Source organism: Parus major, chromosome 14 (assembly GCF_001522545.3).
Source record: "Parus major isolate Abel chromosome 14, Parus_major1.1, whole genome shotgun sequence".
In the NCBI taxonomy this organism is placed as follows: domain Eukaryota; kingdom Metazoa; phylum Chordata; class Aves; order Passeriformes; family Paridae; genus Parus; species Parus major.
The window spans coordinates 12,311,519-12,331,311 of NC_031783.1; the positions used below are offsets into that span (position 1 = coordinate 12,311,519).

The 19,793-nt window shown below is 39.6% G+C and overlaps 1 protein-coding gene across 2 annotated transcripts in view; it reads left to right on the top strand.

Annotated features, from left to right (window-relative positions):
- The window catches only part of SDK1 (sidekick cell adhesion molecule 1), a 380,447-nt gene that overhangs the window by 169,610 nt on the left and 191,044 nt on the right, over nt 1-19,793 (top strand). For both annotated transcript variants that reach the window (XM_015643063.3, XM_015643064.3), the window contains exon 5: nt 7,932-8,065. In XM_015643063.3, coding sequence (XP_015498549.1) covers nt 7,932-8,065 — 134 coding nt within the window. The remainder of the gene's footprint in view (nt 1-7,931; nt 8,066-19,793) is intronic.

Below are 19,793 nucleotides of genomic sequence, written 5' to 3' on the forward strand. Positions count from 1 at the left end.
TCAGTGGCCACTTTTTACCATATCCTTCCTCTTTGTTTAAAGATTTGGTGCCATTAAAAGGAAGGGTAATAGATCTAAAAAAACTAAGGGGCTTGCAGACTGTTAGTCCTGAGCTACAAGTTTCCCTCCTACAAGCTATGTCTTGTAAAGTTTTTCCTATTCCTTGGAGTGTTTATTATCACCTGAAGGAGCTGAGTGGCCAGGTTGGTGCTGTTCCTCTTGCTTGTAGAGCAAGTGTGGTGCACCTGGGTATTTATTTTGCTGGGTTTAAGCTGCAGATGTATTTTTCTGGTACTAAAAGGAAACCAAAGCCTTTGGTTCACACAATAAGTAGCCACTGCAGGTACTGGCCTCTTGAGTCTTTAACCTGTGGATTTCATCTTCATTGATGAAAATCAGCCATGAGGTTTGCTGATTGCAGACAGGATTTCTGTCCCTGCTTTGTGTACTCTGGAAATTAGTTTTAAATATACTCATGTGCATGCATTTTGCTGCTGAAGAAGTTTTTCATCTGAGAAAACACATTAACCAGCCCAAGAGCTGATATTTTATCTCCAAATGGTGTGGCTATTTCAGTTGCTGTGATACAGATTTGAGTCCTCAACACTAGGTATTCTCAAACCTAGCTGTGCCAAATCTTATTCTCAGCTACACCTATGTGAAAATGGAAATGGTTCTGAAAGACATCTGTGTGAAATCAGGAATTAAAAAAGCAGAGATAATGCTGGGGCAGATTCAGGAACATTAATAACGGAAAGTTGGGAGCATTTATGTAGGCATAGTTGTGGCACATCTAAATATATGTGTTAAATACACTGTTAAGAGGTTGAAGTTTCCTTTGTCGTTGTTGCATGATCAATTATCCCTTCAGGGCATCGCCCTGTGACAGGGCCATGCTGCTGCTAATTTGTTTTATAGTTAGTGCAGTTCACAGCCATGGCTTATGTACTCAGAATAAAAACAAATGTGTCTCAGTGAAGTAATGGTATGAATATACAATATTCAACAGGAAACCCTTCTATTCTTCACCACAAAGCACTAGAGCCCATACCATTATGCTGACATGTTTTATCAGAAATGAAGATATAATTTAATAACACAAGTTTTCTTTCCACAGTGAAGGAAAGAGGAACAAATCAGTGTTTAAAAAAAAACCACAGCACCTTAAATAATCAATTCAGGAGAACTACCATAAAGTGAAGCAATATTCATGTCTATCTCTGAAAATTGAACTATAAAATCCCAAATGATTACAAATAGTCTTTGTGCTTGCTGTCAGTGAAGTCAGCCAGCTGTGTAAATCAACAACCTATGGTACTTTTAACTGCAATGCTTTGTTTAGATTGTATTTTTTTAAAAAAATTTCTATTATTCTTCCTGCCCATGGTTGCCAGCAATGTCCATGGCAACAGCTGGTGATGGCACAAGTGGAGTCCAAAGTGTTGATTATACCATAAACTGGAGAGGGAAGAAAAATAGACACCCTGCTTACAAATATCTTGAATGCTGTAAGAGTTTTACAAGAAGACGAGACTGGAGAAAATTGACTTATTTTATTCTGAGTCTTTGCTTTGTTATTGACTAAGATGTGTATTTTGTCTTGAAAGTCTGGTTTTTTTCTATTAGCCTGAGAAGTGCTGTTGCTGGTGTAGCACATCCAGTCACACCTTGGTGTGGTTCAACAAAATTATCCCAGGAGCTGGGATTTAAATACATTCAAGTTCTTATATCAGCTGCACTAACACTTGCTGCTTAAAATGTAATAATCATTAAAAAAACCCAAAGAGCAAAGTTGTGTGATAATAATTAAGCTATACCAGGTAAGAATTGAAGCTACTGAAAACCTGTGGAGGAAAAAAAACCCAGAAAAACCTGTTTTAACATCAATAGTGCACTTAAGAGTTATTCATTAATTTGTTGCTGTAATTCCTTGTCTCTGGATTGGCAGCATTGTCTCTCCCCATAAACATCTCTCTCATGATCAATTATATAGTGATTATCTTGGGTTTTGTTTTGTGGGGTTTTTAATCTCTAGACAAGTAATTCTATATATATATATAGGCATGATTTAAAAATATACATTTGGGATAATTCATCTGAGCATCTTTTCTGGGAGCTTCTATCTCCAAAGACCAAAAATAAGCTTTCTGAGGGCGAGCTGCTAAGATTTTTATAGCAAGACTCAATATTTGGTGATTCTGTTTAAATCTGAGATACTTTTTGTAACAGTCCTGTACATATATGAAGATGCTTGTGATGAGTCAAGGAGGGGTTTTTTTGTTTGTTTTGAGCGTTCTTTTGCACGTCACATTCTCTGGATGATTCTTTGGATCAGATGGGTGGGAGAGGAGGGGAGTGGATGGTTGTGATACTGTTTTGGTGCTGTTTGAATTCTTCTAGACTTACCCACAATTTCTATCTAATAGCCAGGGCTGAGTGGAGGCCGTGCTGGGTGAGAAACAGGGCTATTTCTTCGATTTCCCAGTGATACTGCTGTTTGCACACCCCCTCGTGAGGTTTGCCTGTTGCTCAGTCACATTTTTTCTCAAATACAAGGTTTTGAGCTTGTTCACTGAACTGCAAACCTCTCAGTCAGTGGAGAGGCTTGAGCAGATCTCCTGCATTTGTAATTCTGATTCTGTCTTTCAGAGTCTCTGGGACTTTATCAGCAGATGTAGTAAGTGAAATCTATATTCAGTCAACAAACACCAATGAAAATATTAAGCCAGGCCAAAGACAGACCCTGTGGGTTTGTACCTGCTCTCACTTTCCAGTCAGGTCGTGGAACACTGATGATTTGTCAAGTGCAGTTTTCCGTCCACTTCCTTTCCAGCCTTGCCCTTGCTTCTCACAGAGCAGGTTTAGTGTAATGTGTTCATGATGAAGCACAGGGAGCAGTGTCTACAGCCTTGTTAAACCCTGCAAGCCCCAAAACCAGAGAACAGGGAAGCCAATTATAAAATGTGGAAATCCTGCTGTTTATCTGAATTCCTTCTGGAAATATGTTTGCTAAATTCTTTAATAGCTGGTTGTTCTTCATTTGATGGTAGTGTTTGTGCTCTGCCTGGCCATTAGGACTGGCTTGTTTATTGTTGTGTAACCTTGGGATGTTTCCATGACTAGAAATCCCAGTCACTTCCCAGAAACACGTGTTGTGCCCTGACATAGCTAGAGAAGCAATATATGAACTGCCCTGATCCTAAATTCAGTGTAGTTTTATTTAATATTCAGTGCATGTGTAAGTATAAAATTTTTATTAATAGATTGTTGATTTGCAGTAACAATGTACCTGGAACCTGAATAATATCCCATGAAACTGCCATCCAGTCACAGCTCTTGGTGCTCTGTCCCTGTGGAGATGCTGCTCTGCAGCACAAACACAAATATTTTTCCCTGTGATTGAGTCCTGAGAAGCACAAGCTGTTTGTGAGAGACATGTATTTAAATAATTTTGTTTAATAATTCCCCCCTCAGCACCTGGAGCCAGGAGGGTGGTGAAGTGCTGGCTGGGTTAAGCCGTGCATGCACAGGGATCCCCTGGAACATCTGTGTGTGCAACTGCAGGAATCCCTCCTTTTCCAGGAGGGGAAACCCACGGGGGAAGTCTTGCAGTAATTATTTTGTTATTACTCCATAATCTCTCCCTTTTCTGCCAGCATCACTCTTATTTTGTGGTGTCTGGGGCATGGGAGATTGGGCCTTGCTGTGTAGTGTGGACAAAAGTTTTTGAAAGAGGAACAGAGGCTCTCCAGTAAAAATTATCTGGTATAGAGGGATTGATAATCATGTTAGCTGGAGGTAATATTGGAAAAGAGGCTTTATGAAGGCCTTTGTACTAAAATATTGCATGCTGGCTCAGGAGCAGATGGTGTCTTCTGAGATAGAGCCTAATCAGGTTACTCTGATTTTCATTTTATGTTTTTATAACCCAATGTTATCTACTTTTTGTGTAATCTGGTAGACTAATAACATAACAAATATCTAACTTTGGGGAATTATCCACTTGTAGAGTAGATTTTGGTATATTCACACAAAAACATTATTAATCTAAATCCACCTGTTTGAGGTACTGAAGGGTTCATTTGCAGCATTAACTTCAAAACCTTTCTCTTAAAGGCCATAAGAATGGCATCCCCTTTGAAAAATTATCTTGTAAAAGTCTGCTTCATGTCCCATTGATTTTACCAAAAGAATTCCCATAAGCTTTAGATCAAGCTTAGAGATTATTTGCAGCAGAGTTTATAGTATTTGGACAACTTGAAAAGGTGCAATTAAAAATCCCAAAGTGCACAGAGTCATAGAATGGTTTGGGTTGGAAGGGACCATAAAAATGATCTATTCCCTGTGCCATGGGCAGGGATGCTTTACTTAGACCAGCTTTCCAAGTGCTCAATTCTGACTGCAGAGAGTGAGGAAACCTCAGGAGGTGCTGTTCTGTGTTCTGGTGTTTAGAATAATGGGCTGGATAATGATTTGTGTCCATCACTGCTGCCTTTTCCCATCCCTCTCAGCCCATAACTTTTGATTAAACAGCATCCCCTAAACACAATTTGTCATCTCAAAGGCCTCCCTTGCCTTTGCTTTGAGATCAGTCTTGTTCAGTTTGCAGCTCTTTTTGTGGTGAAGGTGCCACTGAGGTGTTTTTGGACATGAGATCCTTGGATCCACCGTTACCACTGTTGTGTTCCCAACAGCCTTCTGCTGGGCTCCAGAGACATCCTAAAAGTTCTGCTGTTAAAAACTGTGCTTTAAAATGCTCCTTTCCTATGCTTAAGGAATCCCAGAGGATCAGTCTGCTTAGTTTGCTTGCTGGTTGCTTCTGTCTCGAGAATGTTAGATTGAGTTAAGTTCGATACTGCTTTAAAAAAGCAATATTTATATTTTTTTATGAATTGCACGCTGGGTATGAATTACTGACAGGTCCACTCCATCTGCTGCAGTCATCTTCATCAAATGTGCTGCTAAACTGAGCACCCAGGAATCAAATTTTCCTGGGAACATCAGAGCGGTGCTGTCAAAATTTAAAAGTTATATCAGACAATGAAAACAAACAATAAGCCCAAGAAAACACATTAAGCCAATTTTTAGGTGCTCAGTGCAGCTGTTGTGCAGAAAGTGGCTGCAGCCCTGATAGGGGCTGGGGGGGCTGGAGCTTCTGATGATTTAGAAACATTGGAATTAATGAGTCCTTAAAATGTGACTAATTGATTTTCCTGACGCGTGGGGCTCGTGCGTGATCTAAATAAAACTCCTGGACTGGGCAGCCTGGGAGGGCTCCTGGCTGGCTCTGTACCTGCCTCACTTAATGAACTCAGGATGTTCCATTTTTCACAGAACTATTAAGATATCAATAACTCATTTGGGGAGTTTTAATTTAACTTTGACCGTGTAATTGATGACCCCTAAGAGCTGCTTCAGGAGTTGCATTATCTTCTAACTCTTTTTTTTTTTTTCTGTAAAAATTCATATCAAAACTTTTATGCTTATGTAGATTATTTTCTAAAATTTACTTTTCACTCACAAATGTAACATTTTGCTCACAGTCCAGTAAAAATTTTTATATCAAAATGAAAAAGCCCTACTTAATTTTAAGCAATTTCCTTCATAAATTCGTTTTCATTTCCTTTGCTCTTTATTATTATGTAATGGCTGAAAATTTTGACACTTAAACCATTATGCTCAATTTAATGCAGATAGTTACTGTGTCCATCTCGGCAGTATTCAAGGATCACCTTTAAAAGTTTTGGTGCACTTTTACCTGGAATCAAAGCAGCCTGAAATATATTTCAGTATTTCCAAAGAATCTTTCTAATGCTGCTTTCTTCAGAATTAAAGTAAAAATGAGTGTGAATGTAATTGTCTTGTAATATTCAATTATTAGCACTGCACTGGAGTTTTATCTTTATTTGCTCTATCAAATGTCTTATTAATTGCATTTTATATCCCCACTCTGTAAATCTATCACAGTTCCTTTGATTAATTTTCTAAATCAATTAAACTAGTGCAGTCTTATTGAATAAAATAAAAAAAAAATTGGTTTTTTTTACTAGTTTTTACAATAAAAATTACCAAGGAAGATCTTGTAAACAGGGTCTTTAGGTGATGTGTGACAGCTGATTTCAGAGCTGAAGGTTTAGCTTTGTTTTTCAGCAGTTTTTTTTAAATTGTCTGGAGCAGAAGTCTGAGCAGCAGCTGAGGGAGCTGGGAGGGCTCAGCCTGGAGAAAAAGAGGCTCAGGGGGGACCTTCTTGCTCTGCAACTCCCAAACAAGACAAGAAGAAATGGCCTAAAGTTGCACCAGGGAAGTTTTAAGTTGGAAATAAGAGAACTTCTTCACCAAAAGGGTTCTCAAGCACAGGCACAGCTGCCCAGGGCAGTGGTGGAGTCCCCATCCCTGGAGGGATTTAAAAGCTGTAAGGATGTGGTTCAGTGGAGGCCCTGCCAGGGCTGGACTCTGTGATCTTAAAGATCTTTTCCAGCCTAAATGGTTCTCTTATTCCATGATAGCCTTACAGAAGTTCAGGTTTCTTTGTATCCACATCAGGAAATTGAAGTGTTATGAATGAAATGCCTGGCTTTGAACACAGCCATGTTCTCACTGTAATTTCTTATGTCCTCCCTATATATAAAAACCAGTTTGCTGCACTAGGAATGTGTGATTTCCATTGTTCCTTTAAATGTTTTTTCAGAGCAAAATAGCTGTTTATTACTAAGGGTAACCACCCCATGACAAAACAGGAGGATGGAATGCAGGGGTGTTTATTATTGACTGATTAGTGCACAAATGCTTTGACTCAGTGCTGATTCTTTTCGAGCCTATTGATGTGTGAACTTGTTTCTTCCAGTATAATAATTTTATAAGTTGTTTCACCCTCATGCTCAGCGATATATCTAATAGCACAGCTGAACTCAGTGTGGCTTCTCATCAAGTGTTAGAAGCGAAGGGAGTTTTTTCCTCCCAGCCTTACACTGATTTCCAAGTCTGGGCCTGTCCCAGGCTGCAGTAGATGAGCTCTTTGCTCCACAGGCTTTCCCTGGAACTTTACATTTTCTTTTATCTTTCTGGTTTTTGAGCTTCCTGTGTTCTGTTCCTCAAACCCTTGATTATTTACATGTTTTCTCTAGGTTAATCCTTTATCTTTTATAGTCAAGGAAAGGGCATCTAATCCATGTGAGAAGTAAAGTAGCCAAGTGTGTAGTGCTGCCTGTGAGGGAGTTCACAGAAAGATTTGTTATACAGCAGCTCTAAGAACAGACTTGAGTTAGATAATGGCATTTATTGACTCCTTCAGGCCACACCAGTTACCTACAGGGTCCTGCTGTCCTACCTGCTTTGGATGAAAGGAAACCCCTCCCTATCCACACACAGATTATCTCTGTTACAGGCCTTGGTCTTGTCTGTGATGAGGTGATAACGGGTGATGCCCTAAATACAGAAAGTTTACCTTTGGGGGTTCTGCTGCCTTTGATTTTTACTTTATTATATCAGTGAACTGTGTGTGATTCCTGTGTCACTCCTTAATAGGCTGCCTTTCACTTGTTGAGAAGGTTTGCAATAAATCTGGCTTTGCAGCATCCTGATGATGGCCAGGATTGTTATCACCCCACAAAGATGCAGTTTGCAGCCTGGCAGTCCCTGGTGTCATTTGCTGTTTTTTCCATAACTTCTTACTGCCATTTAAACAGCCCCTGTTTCACATGTTGAAGCTTTTTCTGTGTGTCACCATAAGCATCTTGCATGATCTAAACAGAGAAAAGGCTTGGAGGCATCTGAGATCTTGATTTCCTGTAAGTGTATTTGAAGTGGGGCTGGTTTTGATTCCGCAACATCGTGATTTATATGACCAGTGAATATCATATCAGGCTGTCAGATTTGAAGTGTTGTGTGGATAACATTGTGGTTTCAGTGTGATCTTTCTCTTCCCTAAACAGAGCCATCACCCTGGAGAACCAGCTGGTGATCCTGGGGGTGTCAGTGATGGATGCAGGAGGTTACTATGTCCAGGCAGTCAATGAGAAGAACGGGGAGAACAAGACCAGTCCCTTCATTCATCTCAACGTAGCACGTGAGTACCCAAACTGTGGGGAATGTGCTGGCACACTCAGGCTGCAGACAGGACTCACAAAGGCTGCCCAAATAAAAAGAGCCTTGCTAACAAAGGACTGGACCTTTAAAGGAGGTTGATGTTTCCTGCTTGGTTTGGAGCACACTGAACTCCTTGTGCGAAAGAGGGACCTAAGAGAGGAGATGCCCTCCACAAATCACCCTCAAAGCCTTTTGTCTGGTGGTTTGCTTTGTGCAAGGCAGGTACATGATGATATCCCTCACTGTTTATTGTGAAGTTGTGGTTATAATTTCTTTCTAATGCAGGTGCTTTTAATGTGTTGTTTTCCATTGTGCCTAAGTAAACAAGCCATCCTTCTGAGTGCAAATTTATTTATGAATCTATTCCCAGTTTATGGCATTATTTTTACCTGGAGTTATCGCAGAGTCCCAGGGAACAGGTATTTCATTGTTATTACTTACTATTTTACATTGCACAGGTTGTATCAACACCACCACTGCAGAGATATTCCATGAGTGGGTTTTGCAGCAGAGCACTGGGGTCAGGAGATGGCTGCACAGAGTCTGCCAAGCTGCACATTCAGCAGAAACATGCACGTGCAAGCTCTTGTAAAACATCCAGTAAACCTGTTTGCATGAAAAATTAATATCCTAAACATGTGAAATGGCTTGAATCCCTGTATGAGGCACTTGATAAAGGCATTATTTATGTAGCAGTGAGAAGAGGGAGCGTGTTAGTGCTGTGGGAATGGGGAGGTTCCTCATTTTGCTTGTAGAGGCAGGGAAGAGGTGATGGAGGAAAGCACTGATGGCAGTGGCAGCCTTTGTAATTTGGGCTTCTAGAAGATGCAGGACTCAGCTCTAGATCAATGGTGTGATGAGATGCCCCAGATCTCCTGATCTTGGGTCCCATTAGCTTTTGGACAATCCCTGTTGGCTCATTTCCTTACTGTAGCAAACCTTGGGAGTCGAGGTTTCTGGGCAGGAAATCTGGGGAACTGCTTTTGTAACTGTGTTTGTCAGAAGTTCATCTGAAACATTATGGTCCTGTGAAACATTCAATTTCTAGGAAAATGCCATTTTCCTGCTAAAATTCCTAATTGTATTTCAAGGAAAGTTGTTCTTAGACAAACATGGGGAGCCCTGGTTGTGGACTGGGATCACTGGGGGCAGCAGCTGGATGGTTTGACAGGCAGCAGGAGACACAAACCTCTGTTTTCTTCCAGAAAAGTATCTAAACTAAATGAACTGCTCAGGGGTTTCATGTGTATCTTTCTGAAGTGGAAATAATATTCCAAATCCACTTGCGAATTCCAGCTGTTCTGTATCATGTAGATTGTAAACATTATTATTTCTGACAGTATGAAGAGGTTTGCTAACACTTTAGTAATTTCATTTTTAAAGCAAATTTGTGTTGTTTGTATTATGTGACCAATAGCATACTTCCCACTTTAATTTCATGTCTTAATTAATGCTAGAAATAGTCTGTGATCATGCATGCATAACAAGTGCTATGCAAAGCAGAAGGTAATATGGGCATATGGAAAAGAAAACACTTCAAAATGCTCACAGACTTGATACCGTGAATGCAAAGTCTGCCTGGAATGTGGCAAATAGGAAAGATAAAATGGATAAAAGAAAATGCAGGATAAGACAAGATGGAAAACAAGAAATGAATTTGCTTTTAGAATTAATGTCAGCCAATGAGGTTTTCAAATTGACACCTTGATATCCAGGGCTATTAAGGCTCTGTGTGTGTGTGTTAAAGGAAGGCTCTGGCTGTAAGGCATTGGAGTCTGTAAAGAAAATTGGATTAACGTGGTTGTTCTGAACTTTGATCTGGGGAGGAAACTTACGTGATGCATTCCATAGGAATGAATAAACATTTTTGGTCTGGTAACAGAAAATAATCGGGCAAAAATACAGTCCTGAAGCAATATGCAGAAAATGGTTGCAGAAAAATGACATTTTTGGAGGAGTAATAAAGAATTCAAGCAAGAGGTTGGAAACAGATTGTTAAAGGTAACACAGATGAGGAAGATACTGCATTGACTTGTCACTATCTGAATCTTATGGCATGCTGGGAGTGATGACACTTGTAACTTTCCATTAGGACATGTATAAAATTTAAAAACATTTTAATCAAAATCCAATAAACCCCAAGTAAAGCGGAATGGCCAATCTCTGTGCAAAGAGATTATATATTAATTATTGAGTACAACCTTGCTGCATGACTCAGCGTGCCACTGTTATTGTGAGGGCAGGAGGAAAAAAAACCCCACAGATAATTCCCAGGGCAGTCATTCTCTGAGAGCAGTGTTAGATATGCACAGCTCGTTATTCCTTGAAGGAGACTGGTGTCAGATTTGCTTCAGCCTGTAAGAAAAGCATATTTGCAGAATCCTTCTAACAGCTGAGAAAGCTGTAATCTCTCCTGTTCTGCTCCAAAGTACAAGAATGACAGCAGGAGAAAGGTCTGGCTCTGAGCTGAGCAGAGGATGAGTTACAGGGCCTTATATTGCAGATTAAAGTCGCTGTTGAATTGTGGCTGAAGGTAAATGGAGCTCGAGCATCGCCTGGAAAATACACTGAGCTGTCCTTCAATTAATAACTGTATTTGATACATGTGGTATAAAAAGATTAGAGGACATTGAGCATGTTTCAAAAACAGTCTAAAAGCCCCAATCAGATTGCATTCTCCAGTGGGGCTCTGAGTATTAATAGTAAAGACATTTTGTTTCTTGTCAGTCTAAACTGCCGCTTGCCGAGTCCAACACTGGGAAGTCTCACACCCACCCATCGCCCCTGATTGCAAACACACAGAGAAGCTGGGAAACAGCTCCCAGAGAAAGCCTGCAGGCTTGTCAGGGTTCCTTTGGCTGTGCTTGGGTTTGCTTTTCTCCACGTTCTGAGGTTGGCCACACATGGGAAATGAAGGCAGCAGAGTGCCAGGACTTAGGAGAAAGCTCTGTTTTTCAGGACATTTGGGTGTTTCAGGTACATGCCCCATCCCCATCGCTCAGTCCTTACATGCCCCTTGTACAAAGGCACTAAAGATTTATATCCCAGTAGATCTGGTCACTCTGTGAGAAGATCAAATATTGAGCAATGTTTTTCCTTCCCAGCTGAGTCCCCAGCTTGGCTGAACACCCATGTTCCAAATGCCTGCCCTAAACCCATGTGTCTGAATGTGACACAGGGTGAGGTCCACCCAGCTCTGCTTGAAAACCATGGATGTTTCTTTCAAGTGGACTCATTTCCACTGATTTTGGGAGGATTAGATCATCTCTGAGGTGACAGGCTCTGGGGAAATAAAAATTATGTCCAGCAGGCAGCATATTGGGAATAACGTCACATCTGAAATTAGTGTGAGGTGTCATAAATTAGTCCTAAATTTAAAATGTCTTAAAATGAGTTGAACTGTGTACTACACTAATGAAAATCTTGCCACTTTTTTTTTTCCCCTCTCTTTTTAACCATATGTCAAAGCTTTCATGTAAATAACACTACATTTTGGCTTGGAAAATCGGAAAGTCTGAAAGTCAAGAGTTTGGCAGTGGAAATAGTAACAACACTCACTTTGGGTTTTAGCTCAAATTACTCACTCCTTGTTGAGAATGTGCTATTGCTGCTTGGGAGGGTTTCAGTATTAACCCCATTGCTGGAATTTCCTATCTCGATTGGAGTGGTGAGAATTAATCTATCTCTGGGCTGGTACAAGCTTTTGGGATGTAAATACTGATCTCCAATAACAACACTTAGAAAATCCTAAATGTTTTATTCCTGTTTCTATTTATTGAGCAATAGGGTTTGATGATGGTATCATAAATGGATCCTTAATTCTTTAGGCTTTTTTTTCATATGCCCATTCTCCCACAGCCAGACATACCCTGCAGCACAGATGGTCAGGTCTGTTACTGAGGTTTGTGACTTGACAGGGAATGAAGTGACATTCTTTGATCTTAAGGTGTTGGCAGGGCACCTAAAGATTGAAGTGTTTATTCAAGTAAGGCCATTGTAAAACCCTCACTTCCTTGAAGGCCATTCTCAGTGTAACAGCTAAATGTCTCTGAATCTGCACCACAACCCTTTTGATTGTAGTGTGGAACTTAAAAAACAAACAAACAAAATACAGCCAAACAAAAAAACCTCAAACTTCCTAATCTCCAAAAGTAATGATAAAAAAACCCCCAGAAACACCCAAACAAAAAAAAAAAAAATAATTATTGCATGAAAGTTTTTTGAGGTTAAATGGGGAGCAGGGGCGTTTAGAGCTTCTTAATGAAACCACAGGGGATTCTAGTATGTAAATCAAGAGTTTAAGTGGGTTTATTAGAAGGGGGGGGAAAAAAAGAAAGATTCATAGGAAGCTTTTTATTGCTGTGAGGTGCTGGCTGAGCCATTCCCTGTGGGGAACAGCATTGTCCTTCCACTTTATGATGTGACACCATGGCCAGGCTCTGGAGCCACTTGGGAAGAAGTTGGCAAAGCCCTGGTGAAATATTTCCATTATTGACTTCAGCACAATGCTTTATGTGAGCACCACCAGCCAGGTCCTGCAAACTTTTCACAGTGTGCTTGGCTTTTTCTGAGTCCAGCTGAAGCATTTCATGAAAGATGTGGGGCTCAGTAAATGATTTGAGTGGCTGGCTTGCAGGAGCTGGGTGTGTGTAAGCTGTTGTGACAGTTTAGATGGTCCTGCTTCAATTGGTTTTGCGGTGTTAATCATCCAGAACTGCAATTCAGGGCCTTGCTCCTGCACCTCCTTGTTAAACTGGGAGATATTGAGATGCATGTCGCTCCAATAGATTTATCAGTAAATTAGATAGTCCCCAGACCTATTGGTGACACCAAGAGATACAGAGTGTTCTGCAGCCTGATGTCATTTTCTGATGCATGCTTCGTGAAAACAGAAAACAAGATTGATGAAAATTTTTAAAACCTTGCCAGCCAGCATTTCTGAAGAGTCAAAGATAATAAAGCCAATTATCATTTAACGAAGATAAATTTTTCCCTTGGGCACTGGCAATGCTTAAAAACAAAAAAAAAAGTAGTAGGGAAAGAAAAAAGTTTGAGACTGGAAATTAAACTCCTGGCTTGGTTGCATTGCAATTAATTTAAAGTATGAGAATGTTGTGTTGTTCTGCCCAACTTCCACTTGCAACCAGAAGAATTTTATTCTGTTATGGCAGACATTGACATGAGGATAAATAGACCCTGCTTGTCTCTGCTTGGTGCCTATTTTGTTCTTCAAATTAATGTATCAAGACATAAACTTTACAGAAGGCAAAAGTCCCATTTCAGGCTCACAGGGACTGAATTTACCTCAAAGTTCTTGTTTGTTTGTTTTTCTCCTGTAAAGGAAGGCTCTCATGATTGCACAGGACATTTAGGTCACTTTTAGTGTCTGTAAGAATGAAATATTCTTTATGTTGTCAGGAAAGAAAGAGGTGGGGGGGGGAAGTGCCCCATTACCTGTCGGTGTGTTTGACAGGATGTTCCTCTTGACATTCTTCTGTCAGGTGTGGTAAGAAGATAAGTTTTCAGAAGATTCTGAGCAGACATTTTCCTCCCTAGAAGAGAGCATTTCACTAACATGATTTTCCATATTAACCATCAGGGTTCGTTCAAGTCAGCAGATGCTGAGGATCCTTCATGGATATGTTTGAAGCACAAAAGGCATGAATTTTTCATAGCCAGTCCCAGCTTTCAGGTGTAGGCAGGAAAAAGGAAAAAAGGAATGGGCTGGCACCCCCAGGGAACAGATATTTCTATTCTGACATCAAATTCACACAAGCTCTATAGACTTGTCAGACTGGTTTTAGTTCATGCCAAGAGAATTGACTTCTTTTAGCCTCTCTGGGTCAGTGCTGTGGAGATGAATTTAGTGTTTCTCTGATGCTGTTTTTACTTTTTGGTGTTATTTTGGTGAGGGAAAAAGGACTGTGGGATGAGATGAGATTGCATTTCTGTGCCATGACTGTACCTGTTTTTCCAAGGTTGTGACCAAATACTGGGGGAGTCCAACAGAGCAGAGCTCAGCCCTCTGGGAACTGGTTTTAAGTTGCTCTTTGAAAGGATCACATTTCTTCCCCATTTCCTCAAAGGTTTTGCTCTCTCTTTGTCCAGCAGGATTCCCAAGAAGGATATTGTGGTGGAGTAAATATGTGATGAATAAATCACAAATAAATGTGAGCCTTTGACTTAGAGTGACACTGAGCATTTGATTGACACTAACCAAGCCTCAGTTATCCCAAATGTTAATTTGAAGGAGTTTTTGGAAGTGTTTGTGGTCTAACACTCAACCCTGAGGACACATTCTGTGTAAAAGCCATCTTTAATACCCTGGTCAAATACTGCCAAAGTGCTTTTTCTTCTATTGTTGCTCTATATTCAAGGACATACATTTTAAATGGGGCTCTTTTTTCTTACTTAGAGAATAGAGTGCAACTTAGACACATCTCAAATGCATGGTTATGTATTTAAGTCAAACACATTTTAATAACAATAATAGCTGCAAGAAAAAGGACTAAATTGAGTTAGTGTTAAAGATTTGGGTTTGGTATATTGGAACAAATGTTGGTTTAAGCTTTATCCAGAGCTGGGATTTTCAGTGGAAGCTGATATTCTCAGTGTTTTACCCTATTATCTACTGCAAAAAGTGACACTGTACTGCAGTGTAGACTGATTTTATATGCATTACAAAGAAGTAACAGATGATGTTCAGGATTTGTCAGCCTTCTTGGACTCCAAATTTCATTGTTAGATTTTTCTAAAGCATCAGCCAGATCTCTTCCATAATTCTCTACCTTTCTTCTCCTTAAAGGAAAGCTTTGCTCACTTTTAACTGCAGAGGTAGAGAAGGAAACCTGTGGTTAAAATGATAGATTGCTAAACTGCAGGAATAATAAAGGTGAGCCAAGAAACCTTTGTGGCAGCTCAAGCTTTTTTTTTTTCTTGTTTTTTCCAAATATTCTATCAGTGCTCTTTCTGATAAATAGCAGAAAAATCTAGTTTCATCTTTCTCTGGACTATTTTTGATAAAAATTAGTGCCACACATGGTGCATCTGCTGCAGCCTCTGCCCCAGGCAAGCAGGGTCTCCTCTGCTGGTGGCTTTTGTCATGGGAAGATGATAAAATGAACTTTCTGTAAGATTATTTCAGTTTTCCTGTTAAAGGTAACCTAACCAGCCTAAACCAGCATAAAGCCTATTCAAATATCTGGTACTTAATTTTCATCATATCACATCAACAAATGTAATGAAGCTTTAAATGTGTGGTTTATGGCAAGAGTAGTTATTTCCTTTTCTCCCAAGTGCAACAGAACAACCCTGTTGTTATGGGGACTCCTCAGTGGCTGGTGGAACTACAGAACTGCAGTGAGTGTCTGTTCCCTCAGCAGATGCACATCCATTATGCATGTTGCTCTGAAAAACGGCAAATGCTGAGGTTTCTATAATCAAACTTATTATTTTAACATGGCTTCTTGTTACACTTGTCTGCTTATGAGGTTTGGGGGGTTAGAGTGTCTGAGAGAGATCTGGAATGCACACACAAACTCAGGCTCCAAATCCTGGGTTGTCTCCTAAACCCTTTATTTATATCTGACACATGCAATTAATCTCTCCCTATCTCTAATCACTTTTGCTATTACATTCATCGGAGTGATTTGTATCCTATCTCTGTCACTGCTCAGTAATTGATATGTGGAGATAAGGGATTCTTAGAGGACACAAACAAGGAAAAGGGAAAATTGAATTTACCTTGCAATCATTTTATAAAATGTGACACCCATCAATTATACATGCCATCCAGGAAAATGCCATCTTGAACAAACTGTGATGATTTGTTGGAAGATCAGCAGAAGAGAAATGCCAGAAAACTTTTCTAGACAGAAAAGTATTGCTGGTTCAACAGAGACTTTTCAATCTCATTGGTCCACCTACAGTGTTTTTAAATAATACTGTAGAATTTACAAAGAAAGTATAATTTTTGATCCATGTTTTTCTCCAGTCAATCTTGTACTACTACTTCAGAGTGGAATAAGATGAAAGGGAGCTGTTGAAATAAACATTGTTTTGATCAGACATAAAAAGATGATGTTGGTTACTCGAGATTGAATCATCTTTCATGGGCAGAAATGGTAACACTGATAGAATAATCCCATTCCAATTTAACCACATTCTATCGTGAACATATTTCTATTTAGTTTCTCTTTTCCATTTCAGTGCAGTGATAAGTGAACTAATTTTCTCACTCTTGTGTAAGTACTTTGAGCTCATGATTAGTTCTAATTGTTGGCATGAGAGTAGTAGCTCCTATCCATACTTTTAAGTTTAAGCACTACTGTGGGATCTTGGAAAAGCTTTTTAATACATACTGATAATGCCATAAAAACGAGTATATAGATGAATAATATAATAACAGTAATAGAAATCATAAAACTGAGAAGATTTAAGTCAAACAACATTCAGTGTTGGCAGCTTCCTGGGCCTGTCAGTCTGGCAATCTTTGCCCTGGAACTATTTATCTCTTTATCCTGTACACCCCAGATCCAACTGCACTGCCTAAAAACTCCCAGAGCAGCCAGAAGCCCAGTGATTTGTAGGCATTTGTACAGGGCTTTGCATTTCAGTTCCTGTAAGGGTAATAATGCTGAAGCTTTAGGAGGAGCAGCTACTGGAGACTGGTGTATCAATTTACCCCTTTTGAACATGAACTCCTGGTTTCTTGTAAGTCTCCTTCTGCTGTGCCAAACTCCTGGAGTTTTCCAAGGAGCTGACTTGAAGTATTTTGCTTTGATTCCCATCTTTACACAGTGGGATGTATTTAAAGTGTAATTCTCATTTATTTTAAGTTGGCAAACCTTTTTGAAGGTGCTTTTTACTAAGAAACGAAGAACCTGTAACTTACTGAAGCTAGCCTGAGCTGAAATATGCTATTTTAAGGCAAAACAAACAACCCCATTTAAAGAAAGACATCCAAGAATTAGACTTTGATCCTTTTGGGTCTCTTTCAAGTCAGGATAATCAATGGTTCTCTGATCTGTGGCTCTGTCCTGGTCTGCAGTGAGACAAGTTCTCCTGGCTGGTCTGGAAGTGAGAGAATGCAGAGATTCCAAGCTCTTGCTTAAGGAAACTGTGACATTTTATTTTTTATGGACCAGATAAATTTGCAGCATGTTTTGAGTGTTTTTTTAGTCATAGAAGGACACTTCAATTTGGAAAAGAAATACTTCAGGAACTATTTGATAGCATTCTTTAAACTGTTGTGTTAGGCAAGCTTGAAATGTCTTTCAAACAACATAAATAAGGAAGAGTAAATATGGTCAAAACAGATGTTTAGTGGAGTATGTTACTACAAAAGCCTAAAAATTCCTGCACGTGCCAAAGGTCTGCGTGGCAGAGCTGCCCTCCCAGCGTCTTCACAAAAGCTCATTTTCATCTCCAGCTTTCACAGACATATGGTTGCTGGAGGGTTATCATTTTTAAAGCTCTTCATGTTAAAGATGTTTTTAATTTCTTCTCAATATACATCATAAAACAAGAAAATTGAATATGAATGGAAAAGCCTTCGATGTCTGTCTCATCCTTCTGCCAGAGAAACGTGATTTGTCCAAGTAATTGTGGGAGTGCAGACAATGGCCTGGGTATGGAAAAAAGTGGAAAAATACTGATTACAACAGCAACCCAAGCACTGGAGAGTCAGGACAGGCAGGATTCAAGGTCACCCATACAGCTATAAATATTCTTTTTAGATTTTAGTAAGGACTTGCTATGAATTTTAAAGTAATTTAGAATTATTGGTCCTTCCTACCCCATTTGTAATAGGAAGAGAAACTCAGACCTGGCCGTAACCTGGCTTGCTTCACCTGATGTATGTAAAAGCTGCATTGATTTCCTGTCCCCTTGGCTGTACCATGGGAGCTGTAAATTGCCAGTCCAGGATGTTTGTTATCCTTTGGTTTTGTCCTGCTGGCTTTCACATATTGTTGTGTGCAGCTGGGGAGTGGTTTAGATATTGGAACAATCCAAAATTTGATTTTTTTTTTCCCTACAAACTGTGTTGTAAGGTGGTGGAAATGCTGTTATCTTTTTATGGGCAGACTTTTGTCCACACTTTCAAGTCCTTAAAAAGGCAAACTTTGGGATTATGGATTATTTTTGAGGATGGATAAATTATCCTAGCTATGGAATGTGGGAACAAAGTTACAACTCCTCTAATACTGGAGAACATAATTGTTAAATAGCATGTCTTGAAAGGGCTGCAAGCTTTCTGTGATAAAGATGGAGCACAGCAAGCAGGAAAATGCACACAATGTCCTGGTCTCCAAGGCCCTATTTGTGCAAAATCGTTACTAAATTTTGTCCAGCCGTGTTTGCTGTTAATTATCTCTGCAAGCTGAGGATGAAGTAGCTTCTGCTGTTTGTGTGTAGGGAAAATACTGCAGTGGAAAATGTGTTGGATTAAGAAGGAAAAGCAGAGTAGTTGTGTCTGGTGGTTCTTTTTTATTCTCCGCTCATTCCTTCTGCACTAAGGAGGGATAAAAGAAAATTTTGCTTTTTTACTCCGTGTAGCTGCATTTTGATCTGTTTATAAACCTGACTTAGTAAAGACTTGATGAAGGCTTAAAAAGCCAGCAGTGTTGTGCCTTCTGCAAATGCTGGGAAAGTAACTGCAAAGCCTGTGCTGCCTTCAGCCATCCTTGTGGATTTATCAGGTATCTGTGAGTGATACTGTCAAAGCTATTAAAGAAAGTAATTGGTAGTGAGTGATTAAATTGCAGATGGCCTTTTCAAGGTGATTATGAATATTAAATCAAGTCAGTAAAAGCTAGCTAAAAAGGCCCATGAAAGCAAGAAGTGAATATGCTGAGGATAATGGTGTGAAAAGAGGCTCTTGCAGGCGTGCCATGCTCATCCAACCCCTCCAGCCCATCCAACCAACCAAAAAAAAACCCAGCAAGCAAGATAATTCAAGTGGGTGTATTGTGTCAAAGGAAGTGGAACTAAATATCTCTCTTTTTAGGCTGTGAATTCTCCTGTGCAGAGAACTGAGTGCATCTCAGTCCTGTTTTATCCAGATCTTTATCCCAGGTCTGTTGTCACTGAGCAGTGATGGCTCTGCAGAGTCCCCTGTGCCAGGCAGAGCTGTGTCATTAACAGTGATCTTTTCCTGTTCTTTCCCAATTGTGACTGATTGTGACAAATGTTTCTTTACCACGTGGCCCTGGAACAAGGCCAAGAAATACTGTAAAGTGACTTAATTTCATTTGGTGATCTTCATCTCACAAAGCAAAGGTTGGTTTTTAGCTGAAAAATCTAAGGTTCATTTTGTTCCGTGATTTAAACTGGAAACTTTGGATGCAAACAGAAATAAAACTGAAAAATAAAGATCTTCATTTTGAGCCATGCTGACTTAAATTTAATACAAGTGCAGAGTGCTTTCACATAGGTCTAAATAGCTTGTGAACTTGGAGCCTGAGGGTTATTTTTCTTGTGCATATTGTGATTATGGACTCATCACTTTTGGACCAATTTCACGCTTTCAAATAGAATTTGGTATGGTTGCTTATACTTCAACATATTATTATTGTATTGATCTCCAACATCATGCTGACCTATCTAATCTGCTCTTAAACTGTAAAACACCATGGGATTGATTCTGAAGATTTATATAAATGTGCTTTGCAATTATTATTTATTATCTTTGGTGTAACAGGAATCAT